The 14,070-nt window shown below is 38.5% G+C and overlaps 2 protein-coding genes across 2 annotated transcripts in view; one reads left to right on the top strand and one right to left on the bottom strand.

The window, feature by feature from the left end:
• CMSS1 (cms1 ribosomal small subunit homolog) overlaps window positions 1–14,070 on the bottom strand; it is a 224,092-nt gene that overhangs the window by 120,076 nt on the left and 89,946 nt on the right. The window lies entirely within an intron of this gene.
• Window positions 1–14,070, top strand: part of FILIP1L (filamin A interacting protein 1 like) — a 197,017-nt gene that overhangs the window by 97,978 nt on the left and 84,969 nt on the right. The window contains exon 2 of the mRNA XM_020784960.3: window positions 12,450–12,720. Within this exon, the coding sequence (XP_020640619.3) occupies window positions 12,460–12,720 (261 nt within the window). The 5' untranslated portion in view covers window positions 12,450–12,459. The remainder of the gene's footprint in view (window positions 1–12,449; window positions 12,721–14,070) is intronic.

Here is a 14,070-nt window from a genome sequence, read left to right as displayed (position 1 = left end):
TACCTAACATAGACAGACACAGAAGGAGCAAGTGCTCCTTATCCAGTATCATTATCACTGTTCGACCCTAATCTTTTGTATTCTAAGACCAGTATATCTATACATTCCTATTGTCAAAAGTCAATTCCAATTTAGCATGCGAAAATTTAAAACTTTTGTCTCTAAAATATCCCTCCTTAGTGACTTTTAATGATCAAAATCCTCTCGGTTTGAAACTCAGTTAAGCTGGCAGTGACACAAATTAGACAACCTGTGCTGTCAATCAGCCATTATTCTCCTCAGTGTCCTCTGGCCAGTGAAGCAGTTGTGTGCTCAGCCACATAACAGTTGACAAGTGATGAGAGGAAAACTGTTGTACAATTACCCTTACATGGATTTTCCCCGCAAGATTTTCGCCATTATTTTCATTTTAAAATAACATCATAAAAACCTAAACCTAATCCTTTGAATCTACAGATAAACCAGCACAGATGCACACTAGTCTACGATTGAGAGCAAAGGGACCAGACTGTTTAATTTAAATGGTGGCAGGACAGGAGCTGAGCTACAATGCCAGATCATAGCTTAGTTTGCAACACCAGGCCTAGCTGGAGCTGGGGACTTGCATGTTTTATCCTCCTCCCAAATTCCAATTCCTTTTTCGTTAGTCAACTTCTTTCTTCCTTTCCTAGGTTGAGAAAAACATTTTCTACACTTGCCCTTCAAAAGAGGATCAAATATTAACTTACAATTTTGATCTTCAGGACATGTGAGCTATGGCTTGCCTCAAACTGAGTTAAAAAGGGAAGAAATCATTATATACACTTAGTCAAAGGAGGCTGAACTGGAGGCCTCAAGATTGCCCAAGAATGCCTTCAGGATTAATTTTTTAAATATATGATACGTTTTGTATTTGTCAAAATTCACATGTCATCTGTTTAGATCCATCAAACATCCTGAATTCATAAACATTCTGCTGGTATTATGAGTAACAATATGCTAAGACATTTAACCAGTCTTCTGACATGCATATTTCTTATTACAGAAATTTCTATATTGTCTTTCAACAGAAAATGACTCAGTGTTCTTTATTAAAAGGCACATAACACAAATCCATGCTAATAAAACACAAATGGCCAAACCCAACTGAACAGGATGTGTTAAGGCAACTCTTTTTTATGTCTCATTGATTCAATGGGCCTACTCTAATCATTGCTCACAATAGAATTTAGATTAAAAAGGCATGAAGATCTAAAAGCCAAATAAGACCAATCAGCACAGCGAGAATAAAGTCCAAAAGTTTTGGATAGATACAAATGCTTGTTTGGTGTTAAAGATCCAACAAAATAGCACCATCAATGACAGCTTAGCTTTTTGGTAGCCATCTGCCTCAACTCACGTAACAGGGTTATCCACAAAAACATCTAAATAAAAGATCTTCCTGTAGTTATATAGAGTGATTCGGGCAAATTATTTTCCAAGAGATATCCATGCCAGTTTCAGCATGAGTGACAAAATAAAAACAAAACAGTTGTGGCACATTAGAGACAATCAGATTGATTACAGATTTCAGATACATGTAGCATAATCATCAGGCTCATATACATATGAGGCAGAGATCAAGTAAGATGGTGGAAAAGAGTGACACACTGGTAGTGCATTTTCAAAATGACAATGACATTATTGACAAAAATGACATCATTCAATTAACTGATTACACAGGTATATTGTTATCAGACACCAGATAGATTTTGGGAAATTTGCTGAGGTTAGAGTTATATCAAGGAAAAGCAATATCACATTCATCCTCCTTTGACAATGTGCATATCGTGATTTCTTCTCTTTTTTTCTCAGTTTGAGGCCATAGTTCACACATGTCCTGCAGATTGAGACCTTTTTCATCCAATACTGTGAATGAATCAAGAATATATACATTCTGAAATACCTGTAACTGTATGCCAGTATCTATATCTATGTAGCGTACTAAGAATCTCTAGTCTTTATTTAATCCTGATGACATATGTTAGAATCTATGAATATATGTCAGAATCTATGAATCTCTCTCTCTCTCATCTGTCTTTATACTCCAGTAGTGGCTTCTGTGTGTTGTTATTTCTGAAGTCTGATTTGTATTGATTTATTCTCTTCCTAAAATACCGGTCTGTTTGCTCTACATAGAATAGCAAAGACTACTGCTAACTAAGGATGGCACAGATCACATAAGCAGATGACCAAGTAAATGATCCCCTGATGTTATGGATGATATTGTTGGGGCCTTAACCATTCTGCCAGTGTAGATGTAATGACACAGATGGCATTTAGGATCACAGCAGGATCTTGTTCCTATCCTTTCTATGTTTACCACAATTTACTGATCTAGAACGAATTATTGCATACCTCTTTATGTAACCTTTCTGCATCCCAAGTTACCTGGAACACAAGTTGATGTATTTGGAAAAATCCAGATTGGATATCTGAAACAATCTTACCTTAGGGAGTTAAGCAATGAATGACACTAAAGGCTTTCTGTGGTCAAAAACATGACAACTGTCATTTTAAGAACTTGTCTTTATGTTTTCTAAATAAAGCTTGGAGCAGCTTCTAAATCAAAATGGTTTCCTTTCCATCCATTACACCAATCATAAAATACTTGCACTGCATAACCACCAGCTTGAGGAAAGGGTGGATCCAGAGTAAATGCTTTGAAAGGCAGCTGAAAGTTTGACAAGGCTATTTCTTACAGCTCCGTAGGACCATAGAGGGGTTGAACTCTCAGCAGAGTTACATATTGTACAGGTGGCCCATATAATTTCACAAGGATTCTGTTCTTAATAGTTTTCAAAGTCCACACACGGCATTTATTACTGTAGTTCTGACTAAGAACCAAACTATTTTTATGGGGCCCTATACAATAGTAATAATTTAGAATTTAGCTAAGCTTCCAAAGCTGAATTATATTTAGGTTAAAGTGCTGCATGTCAGATAAATCTCACTTAGGAGACAGAAGAGGAGTGTCAATTTAATTAATAAAAGAATGAGAGTGAAAGGTAGAGCACCAAGATATTACTCCACTTTTTATAATTTGGCCCACCTTATTCTTAATTTGTCCTTTGAACCTCTGGGGCTTCTACATGAGAACAAGTACAACTGCATATGAGGTAATAATTCCATTTGGGCCCAGTGCAAAACTGTGATGGAAGCAATGAATCACAGAGAAAGCCACATTCACCGCCCCTAAGCAGAGACAACTACAGCATTGAATTAACAATTTCCTCTTCACCAAAGCTCTGAATCTCTGTTGTCTAACAAGATAGCACGATTAATGTATAGGACAATTTGCTGAAGTGTGAGGCTGCAATGAAAAGGAAACATTTTTACAGACCTGAACCAGAGTTAATTCTTGGTAGGAATTACAATACTTTTACATCCATTGCTCCAAATTATGTGGTATAATTTGGAGGGGAAAAATGCATCAGAGGATGCTTGTCTCATGACATGTATTCCAACACTTACTCCTCCCCCCGCCCCCATTTTAAAGACAATTTGTTAAGGTATTTTTGCACCAGAGAGCATTATCTAAGAAGAAGTCTGATTAGGATTACTTGTTGCTATAAACCACTTTGATTTTATCAAATCCTCCTGCAGGATTCTTCCGACTTCAAAGAGATTAGGGCTCTTAAAGGCTTAGAGCTGCCAGACTGGGGTGTGCAAATCAATAAATTGGGACATTTATTGATTGATATAGCAAAGAACACACATAACATTAGATAGCAAAGAAATCATATAAAACGTCTTCATGATCAGAAACAAGATAAAACCCCAGCAGTTGTGATTTCAGGGATGAAAGAGGAAGATTTAGAAACGAAATGCTTGCCAACACTGAAATGGAGAGATAGGAGAAATAAGTTTCAGCCTCTATACACATTCACACCCATACCACTAAAACAAAAAAACAGATTTAAGCCTGAAAACTTGCAAAAGCAAAGACTATCTTCCATAGTTTCTTAGTGCATTACTTTCTACGACCTAGCTGTTTTCTGTTAAAAGCATGATCTATTATGTGGTTTCCTACAGAATGTTATTTTATATCAATGAATCGGGAAAACCACAAAGGCCACTGCAAAATGTTAATTGGTTATGAAAATACATTCATATGTACACTAGGAAGACATTCTGGCTATTTTCTGAAACATTTTTCTCCCATTGTTGTTTGTGCAGCGTAGCATCCATATAGTTGCAGGCAATCAATTGTCCACTCCGAAAATCACAGGTGCAGATCCAGGATGCAGTCAAACAGGTGGATTAAAAAAGAGCCAGTTCAAATACACCTCTGGAGAAATCTGTTAGCACCATGGGCTTAATTTAAGGAATCATAGGATAGGACAGAAAAAACATTTTATTCTGGAAGACTGAATCAAGGTTCTTTCATCAAAGTGCATAGTTTTATATATCTTTCTATCATATTCAAAATCATTCCTGGCAATACACTTCAGATGGACCAAGGTGCAACTCTAGCGCATCATCAAATTCTGTGCTAAAAAGGCTTTCTGACTGTTGAACAATCTCACCAGTAACTCTTTTAAAATAATTTAAAATTTCAAGTTCCTTCTATTTCAAATATGAACAGATATGCAAATATTAGTATATTCTTATTTTAAAAGCTGAAACAAAATCTACACCTATCCATAAACAATCAACTCCCTAAAGTATACAGTAAAAAATAAAATTAATCCTGACAAAAGTGATCCCATAATTCAATGTCACCTGACTTATTTATTTTTTCATTTACCTTGCATGTTTGTACCAATGTAAACATTTACATTTACAGTTTTCAAATTTCTTATTTACATGAAGACTAATTGCAGAAGACTTCCTGTGTTTCTTTCTGCTACAACCTCAAACATCCAAAAACATATTCTATACATATTGGGTTTCCACAGTAGAACTCTGATGATAAAAGGCATGACTCTTCATTGACATGAATTCATCAAAGATCAAGCATAGCAATTTATTAGACATTAGTAGGCTTGTTTGATCTTCTTTTGAGGAAACTGTTCTCAGACAATTCAAAGGGTTGTGGATTCTTTTTTGCATGGGAAGAATGGACACGTTGAAGTAAATATTCCCAGACAGAATAAGGTTTACGTAAAGCTATGCCTGTTAAACTAGTCCAGAAAACTGATGAAGCAAACTGGAAACTATAATGAGGGCACTGTTTCCATTTTTAACTCCTACTGTTCTTTCTATTTCTTTTTCTACAGACAACGCTTTTTCATGCATTCCCCTTGGCACTTCCAAGATGAATAATAGACTATTTAAAATTTACTCCTTGTCTTTACCAACAACAATGGCCTCACATCAAACTTCATAATTAAAGTTTTAAATCATGGCATTAGCAAGGTTACAGTAACCATTTCTTATAAAAAAGACAAAAACAAAAATGCAATATTCTCAGGGAACAGAAGGGCTGTTCAAAATGTTTTTTTTTTCCACAAAGAATGTCTATGTGCTTATGAGCAACTTTTAATTATAACCAACAGGCACCTTTTTATTGTGACCAATTGGATAAATAGCAGCCATATGATTTTTCTTTCCCTGTCACAAGAGCAGGACGCAATCACCATTTGGTGAGAGGCATAAACTCGGATCCTGTACAAAAGGCAAATTCTACATGCCCAGGAGATGGTCACTCTCCTCCAGATGAACACCCAATTGACAAAATTACATTTTCCTGTTTCATAGAGCTATATGGGCAACTACAAAGGTCTTCTGAAGAGACTGAAATTCTCTGGTAACTATATTTACATCTCCATCCACAGCCAAGCCCAGTGGCTGTGGATGGAGGAGGGCAGACACTGTGAAAGATAGGACTGGAGAAAAGTGCAGCAAACAGGTTATCAAAGGAGCTACACTGCAATGAAAGACCCTTTGGTTATTCACAGTCCAAGCTCAAATCGCTTGAATAGCTTAAAGAAATCAATATTTTGTGGGAGCCACAGTGAGCAGAATAGTGATAAACAAATACAGTGGTGCCTCGCATCACAACGTTAATTCGTTCCAGCGAAATCGCTGTAGAACGAAAACGTTGTGATGTGATTTTAAAAAGCCCATAGAAACGCATTAAAACCAGACTAATGCGTTCCTAGGGGCTTCAAACTCACCGTCCAGCGAAGATCCTCCATAGCGTGGCCATTTTCGCTGCCTGCGCCTGTGCAGTGAGGAATCCATGCGAAAACACAGCGGGTGGCCATTTTGTTTACCCGGTGGCCATTTTGAAACCACTGATCAGCTGTTAAAAAATCATTGCTTTGCGATGATCGGTTCCCGAAGCAGGGAACTGATCATCACAAAGCAAAATTCCCCCATAGGGAACATCGTTTTGTGATTGCTTTTGCGATTACAAAAAGTTTGTTGTGATGCGATTTCGTCATCAATCGGAGCGACCATTTTGCGGGGCACCACTGTACATCAAATTAAAACATAGATATTTCAAAATTAATGTTTGTCCTTTTCAGATATCTGTCAAACTTTTCACACTATAACAGCACCTTTAAGACTAACAGATTTATTTTAGTGTGCGTTTTGAAGATTATTATACACTTCCTCAGATGTGAAAAGATGTATGAGAAATAGCTCAGAAGACATAAAAAGCTCATGTTAAAATACCGTATTTTTCCATGTATACAACCCCAATACAGTATATAAAATGACCTCCTAAATTTTACCCTTGCTGAAGGCGGAACAGCAGTCAATGGGCAGCTGTGAGGGGCGGCCCAGCGCGGCTGCTCCTCCACCTCCATCTCCTGCTGCTACTTTCTCCGCCACCCAATTGCCTCCTCCAGTGCAACTGCCAGGGCTTACCTCCAGCTCAAATTGCCGCCTTGTCCCCTCCCCGGAGGAAACGATCGCTGGAGGAAGTGATGAGATGGCAATGGCAGCCCATGAGTGGCGCTGGAGGAGACTGCAGCAGAAGCAGCAGCATGAGACTGAGGCAGAGACTGAGGAAAAGGAGCAGCTGCACCCAGCCACCTCTCACTGCTGGCCATTGACTGCTGCTGCCACCATTACATTGCCTCCTCCAGCACCACTCGTGGGCACTCTTTGGGCAGGGGACAAAGCAGAGATGAGGTGAGCCCTGGCAGTGGCACTGGAGGGGTGATCGGACAGTGGAGGCAGCAGTCAATGGGCAGCTACGAAAGGCATCTGAGCATGGATGCTACCCTGCCTCCGTCTCCTGCTGCTGCCTTCCATGTATAAAACAATCCTCAATTTTTCCTCTATTTTAGGAAAACGTTTAGTTTTATACATGGGAAAATATGGTAAATTTTTTGGTTATGTTAAAATAGACTAACATAGCTATGACTTTCAAACTATTCACAACATGTGCCTCTCTGCTTATGAAGTGACTACAAAAACAGAACCTGAAGAAACAATTGTGCAAATTCGTTCTAGGCCTAATTGGCTAAGGAGGTGATGAATACTTTCTGTCAGGCTCCAGTGCAAACTGCTTAAGTTGGTGGCATGGGTAAAATCAGAAACACATGAAATATATTTTGAAATGCATTTACCCTAAAATAATCAAAAAATATTAAACTACAAAGGAATCCCAAGAAACAGAAGTCTGCTTTTTAAAAAAGAAAAAAAGGAATTTAAGGTTCTAAAGAATCAATTATTTGCTTCATAGAAGCACCAGTGTTTCCTACCACTTTACACCCTCTACTAAACCGAAACAGGCCACAAATCCAGCTGCCTGACGCATTAGTCATCCAAGTTTGATGTAATATAAAACATCCCTTTGGAGGGTTTTCAACATGTCCACCGCAGCTTTCATTCATGTTCTCAAAGCACTAATATAAATAACACCAAAGAGAAAGGCAACACAATAAGAGGAATCACAACATGTTAAACAAAAAAGGGATAAATCTTTACATAAAGTAGGTCATTATCACCTCAGGTAATTCAAATAATGGTAGCATTTATAAACTGACTATATCAAAATATCTTATAACATAAGTAGCTACCCTTTCAAATGGAGACCTAATATACATCTAATATCCTGTTTCTGTATGCAAAGTCCATTGACGACTCTGAGGTAAACTGAGGAAATATATACAACAAGCAGACCAAGGAACCTAGTGATGGCTTTTACAGACAGACCAGTGAAACCTTGTACAACATAATATCACTGGTACTGCTTCTGCTCAGTGTTTTCAGGAACTATTCAAACAGGCCCTCCTCTACAATACTCCACTCCATATTACACCCCCTCCGTTTCCCATCATCATTTATTTTATTTACATATGCCTTCTTCCAAAACTGGCTTACAGCAAGTTAATGAAAATGACATAGACAAGAATAAATACTGATAATATTAAAAACACAATTAAAGAAGTTGTAACAAAACAACGGTGAATTAGAAAAAAATTAAAAAGCACATCAATAATAATATAAAAGGACAGAATCCACCTGTTAAAAGTCCCTCATTGAGTAACCAGTAAATATTATCAAAGATTTGTCACAATAAGACAGGCTGTCTAAGGTTGTTGGGACTGAAAGAAGGGTTTCACCAGATTTCAACACCCAAGAAACCTTTTATGGGAGAAAGTCTGAACACATGTTTATAATGTTTTCAGTCAGAACTAGCACTTTGAACTGTGTCTGGAAATGAACTTTTACCTAAAAAATTGATTTCCTCTTCCAAAAAGTACTTTATTGTCACTGAGTTTAGTGTCATTGGGCTAGAAAGGGCATTTATTTGCCCTCTGTATTTTCCCCCCCATAAGGGATACCAGAACAATCCAAGTAAGTTTCCATAATTGGGGAAAAGTTATTTTTTGGGTGGTTGGGGCTACAAAGAACAGTGAACCATACTAACTGTGCGATTTTGAGAGTTGTAGCATCATACAATAATGTTTCCAAGCTATGTGGGTTACATGACGGAATCTAATGGAGTCACGTTATAGGAAACTATGTTGAATGCATCCTTTACATTAGTAAAGCAACATTAGTATAGTAAAAATTTCTGCACCAGCCCTACAATTAACCTGACCGATACAGCTGCCTCAAGAAGCAGGCACTGGTGGCAAGGGACAGGCTGTCCACTGGAAGACAGAGACAGCTGTTACCCTCAGATACCACATGGGACATTGTTTTGCAGAATTTCACTGTCAGCAACATTCCCTCTAAGTTTCTGCCCTGCTAAACGGGAAACTTGCTCCATGTGTGTGGGGTGGGCAAGGCTTCATTTGAAATGGGAAGTAAACAAATCAGACGCCGGATGCCTGAGCGCAACCCAGACGGAGTTATGGGCAAGCGCATAAGTGCACAGCTTAGAGGGAATACTGACTGCCAGTCTAGTTGGGTTTTGTATGTAGTGGCTTCCTTTTTGCCTCAGGCAACAAAATATCTTAAGACTGGCCCTGAAAAGTTTTGTTTCCCATCTGGCATGTCAGGCAACTAATAGACACCCTTTTATTACAAGCCACTTGCCAGTGATGGAATAACATATTTAATTCAGGCTACAGCCTAACTACTTAATGCAGATATCTTAAATGTAGTGCGTTCGTGTGTGCAAACACTTCTATAAATCTACATTCCAGACATGTTTTCTGGTTAGAGTAATATGAGAAATTGCAGAGATATCTTAACCTTCTAAATCTTCCAAAAGGAAATATTGCAGAGAATATTCTGAGATAAATTCAGCACTCTGGACTGAAGAGAGTTTTCCTCACAGATCTGTACCATTTTGTCAGTAGGTGTCATGGCCCTGCTGGTCAAATACGGACACATGAACCTCAGTGAGCGGGGTTAGAATTGCTGGATCCTGCACACCCTGAACCATCAGAAGCTGAGCAGGCTGACTATCCACCTGATTTCTGATTTTCCAGGATGCCACTGTTTGCTAGATCTCTGCATTGTCTTGAGCCAGTCACCAGACCAGGCTTATTTTGTGCCTCAGCCTGAAACAACATTGCCCTTGGAGTACTCTACCTCTGAGCAGAACAGCACAATGTACTAACTCAGGAAGTCTCAGAGGAAATCTGAACATTTTGAAGGTCAAACTCTAATTCATATCCCATGTTGTTTTACACTTCCTTTTTAAAAAAATTTATTATTACAGTGGAACCTCTACTTACGAACGTCCCTACCTATGAACATTTCAACTTGCAAACAGATCTGTTCACAACATTTTGCCTCTACTTGCGAACGGAGCTTCAACGTACAAACGGAAAAAGGCAGGGGAAAAGGGCGGGAAATTTCAGTTTGCTAACCATTGGTGGCAAAGAGGCTGCTTCTTTGTAGCTCTTTCGCCCCAACAGTTAGGAAAAGGGAGGCTCAGCCTCCCAGGCTTCCAACGCCGCCATGATCAGTGCCTTCGGAGGCCTCCCAGGGCTCCCCACCGTGGAGGGGAAGCCCTGGGATGCCTCCGAATGTGCAATTGCAGCAGTGAGGGACCACCAGGAGGTCTCCAATGGCGGTGGGGAAGCCCTGGGAGGCCTCCGAAGACAACGATCGCGGTGGCGGGGGACGCCCAGGAGGCTTCAGAGGCTTTGGACTGGTAAGGTGCTGCTTTTTCCTTTCAGAAAAATTGTTCTGGGTGGGTTATGGACGGTAGGTTTGGGATGGGGGGTTATGCTTCTGTGTTGTTGTGTTGGTTTTTTTTTTTTTTGGTGATTTTCTTTTGGCAGTCCCAACGTGGGACTTGCTCCAATGTTTATTTTTTTATTTCTTTGTTTTTTGTTTTTGTTTTGTTTTGTTTTGGAGTTCCAGCATGGGACTTGCTCTATTTATTTTCTTATTCTTTTCTTTCTTTTTTTGTATTTTTTTCTTCACCCGGAACAGATTAATCGATTTTCAATGCATTCCTATAGGAAATTTTGCTTCTACTTATGAACGTTTCAACTAACGAACATCTTCTGGGACGGATCAAGTTCATAAGTAGAGGTTCCACTGTATTATTATTAAATGAACTACAACATAAACATAAAATAAATAAACCAAAATACAAATCAACTGTGTTCCCCACCATCATAATCGGGACCTCTTGCAGTAATCCTCTTCTTCCTCTATCTTTATTCTTCTTCTTCCTTTATTGTCCTCTTCTCCAGAACTGCATTGACTCCTGATTTGGAACTTTCCTCTTCTTAGCACATATTCAAGAAATCTGCCCCACATATCATAAAATTTATTATTTTTCATCTCTCCTTTCTTAAACTTTAAATTAGAAGTTAACTTTTATAGCAATGTTCCGTATTTCATTATACCATTCTTCCATTTGAAATTCCAATTTTGATTTCCAATTCCTAGCTATTATTAATCTGGCTGCTGTTAATAAATTGGAAATCAACTCTCTAGTTGTCATATCGTATTCCACATTCTCAAATATTGATAACAGAGCTATCTCCAGATTAAATTCTATATCTTTTTCACATATGCCATTTAATTCTTTAAAGATTAGTTTCCAAAATCTTTGTACTTTTTCACATTCCCACCGCATATGAAAGCATGTTGATTTGCACTTCCTTTCATCTTTTCTTCCACCAATACAATACTACTTCAAAAGTATAATCAGTTCATGTTAAATTATTTAAAAATGCTGTTTTTTCTAACAGAAAGTGGAAATGAGTTGTTATCGGTGAATGAAATTACTCCACTGCAATATTAATTTCACTGGCTGCTGATCTGTATCTGAGTGCACTTTTCTGACCCCTGTCAAGGGCTTGTACTTGCTTGGTGTGGATAGGATTGCTCCATTTTAGTCTGTTTTCAGAGCATGTGATGGCTGGAAATGAAGCAAAGTGAGCCTTCCTCTTTTAATTTGCCAATATCATGAAGACAGCCACTTAATAATATTGGCAAATTAAACACCTCTTGGCTCCTAATACCTAATAAACATTCTTAATACACATATCTAATTTTATAATACACGTGCCTAAAGCTGTTTTTAAAGTGATGTAGCACAAGTTCAATGCTCTAATGCACAAGTAAGAGCTTTCTTTCACTTCTTTGGCTCATCCAAGAAGATCAGGAAGTGTTTGATTTGTCAATATTGTGGAGTGGCTCTCTTCTTCAATCTCTTCATGATATTGGTAATTGATAGCAGGCTACTGGAGACCAATAGAGTTGCCTGAGATCTGCACACTATTTGGTGAGAAGATGACACAAATGTCATACCAGACCTCCTATTGACTTTATTTAGCCTGATCTAGCTTGCTTCATTCCTGCCACGTAGACAAGCCCAGATTACACAAGAAGCCACAGGAGTTCTAAGATCCCCCCCCCATCTACTTTCACAAGGGGTTTTGGACGTAATTCATGGTTTGTGTAGTGCTTAGCTAAAACTACCCCAAGTCCCAGGTAAGAGGCAATAAACCCTTAATATTCTTTAGCAGAAAAAAAGGTATGATCCCTAGTGCTTTATATTTTGCTGCTGAATTTTTTTACATTTTTTTTTACATTTCTTTCACCAGGAATTTTTAAATGCCCTCCAGAAGTAGCAGTACAGAAAAGCCATCCAAGTCAACAGATTGTCAACAAATCCTAAGTGACACCTATATGGAAAACACAGGAAGAATCAAAATGAAGAGGACACAAACAGAAAAATCGTTTTCTGCAGAAAGTGATACCATCTTAAGAAGCCCAAATTTAGACAAGAAACAGAGAAACTATTCGAAGAAGGGTGAAGATCTTTCACGGGATGATCTTTTATTTCTTCTGAGTGTACTTGAGGGTGAATTACAGGCCAGTATATTTCTAGCTTCATTATAAATGCTTCTTTAGAATTCTGTGTTCCACGTCTATGCTGTCTTGAATGTAAAACAAAACAACAACAACAACAAAAAAACAAAACCACCCAATGTGAAATTATTAATCTACACTGGACTGAAAACACATTGGAGTCCTAAAAAGTGAACATATTACTATCGCATAGTGCTTACAGCATAAGCTTGTGCATGTTTACTCAGAATCAGATCTTCCAAAGGAGTTGTTCCAAATTTATAAAACATGTATAAATTGTAACCTAAACAATATAGCTATGAGCCAAATGGTCCCTCATTGAAATCTTATTTCCACCATTAATTTCTCGGGTTATTTTAAGGAAGGTAGTGTTCATGATAAGACACATTAAACTATAGCAGCTGGAACCAACACAGTTTCCATTCAAATTAACACAATGCCTCCATGAAAGCATAGAACTATGCAGAAGCTGAAATGCAGAAGTAAGTTGCAACTAGAGTTGGCCCATTGTATAAATGGTGCTTATAGAAGAGGTGACTCATCAAATCCTCACTGGGCCTGTTCTAGCTGTGACAACTGGATTTTAGCCAGAGTCTGAAGGCACCACAAGGCTAATTTAGAACAACACCTACTGATGCAGGAAATCCACAAGTATAATATCTGAGACTGAAAATGCTTCAACCTCTGTTTATAATTCTCTAAGAAAGGTGGACCTACCACCTTCTAAGGGAATTGATTCCACTGTCCAACAGTTCTCTGCCAGGAAGTTCTTCATAAGTTTAGTTTTTTTTTAAAGCCTTTGTTGTAATTCTGCAGAAAACGGAGTCACATTTACTCCTGATTAAGCAATTCCTTCCAGGTTGAACAATGTGGTGAAAGGAAATTTATAACAATACCTTCCTATCATCTGACTTCAACTCTGCCCATTTTGTGGAGGAGTCTGTTTTTTTCTCTCTCTCTGTTCTGGCTCATCACATGGCCTAGGGGGAGGGCCTACTAGTTTGAATCCTGATTTTACTGGACCAGTACTCTAACTCTATCTCCAACCCCAATATGCTGAATATGGATGGCCTGAAGGAGGGCAGAATTTCAGCTTTAAAAAGAAAATGAGGAGGAGAGTGTGTCACATGAAATTCCCTAATCCTATCTCTTACTTAATTTAGTAAAAGAGAGCAGGCCGGGTAGGTGGGGCTCGTCAGCCCTGGAAGGCAGCCCATCTAGGAGAAGGAAAACTCCAAATTTAAACCTCCACTGCCTTGTGGCTATATCCACTTATGGAAAGGGCTTCAGGAGATAACCTCGAGGCAAAATCCGGAGCCGGAGTCCCGGAGGCATTTTCTTTCATTTTGCCAA

The sequence above is a fragment of the Pogona vitticeps genome, chromosome 3, assembly GCF_051106095.1.
Source record: "Pogona vitticeps strain Pit_001003342236 chromosome 3, PviZW2.1, whole genome shotgun sequence".
In the NCBI taxonomy this organism is placed as follows: Eukaryota; Metazoa; Chordata; class Lepidosauria; order Squamata; family Agamidae; genus Pogona; species Pogona vitticeps.
Note: the sequence above shows the minus strand (reverse complement) of the source record. Positions and strands in the feature narration are given on the sequence as shown.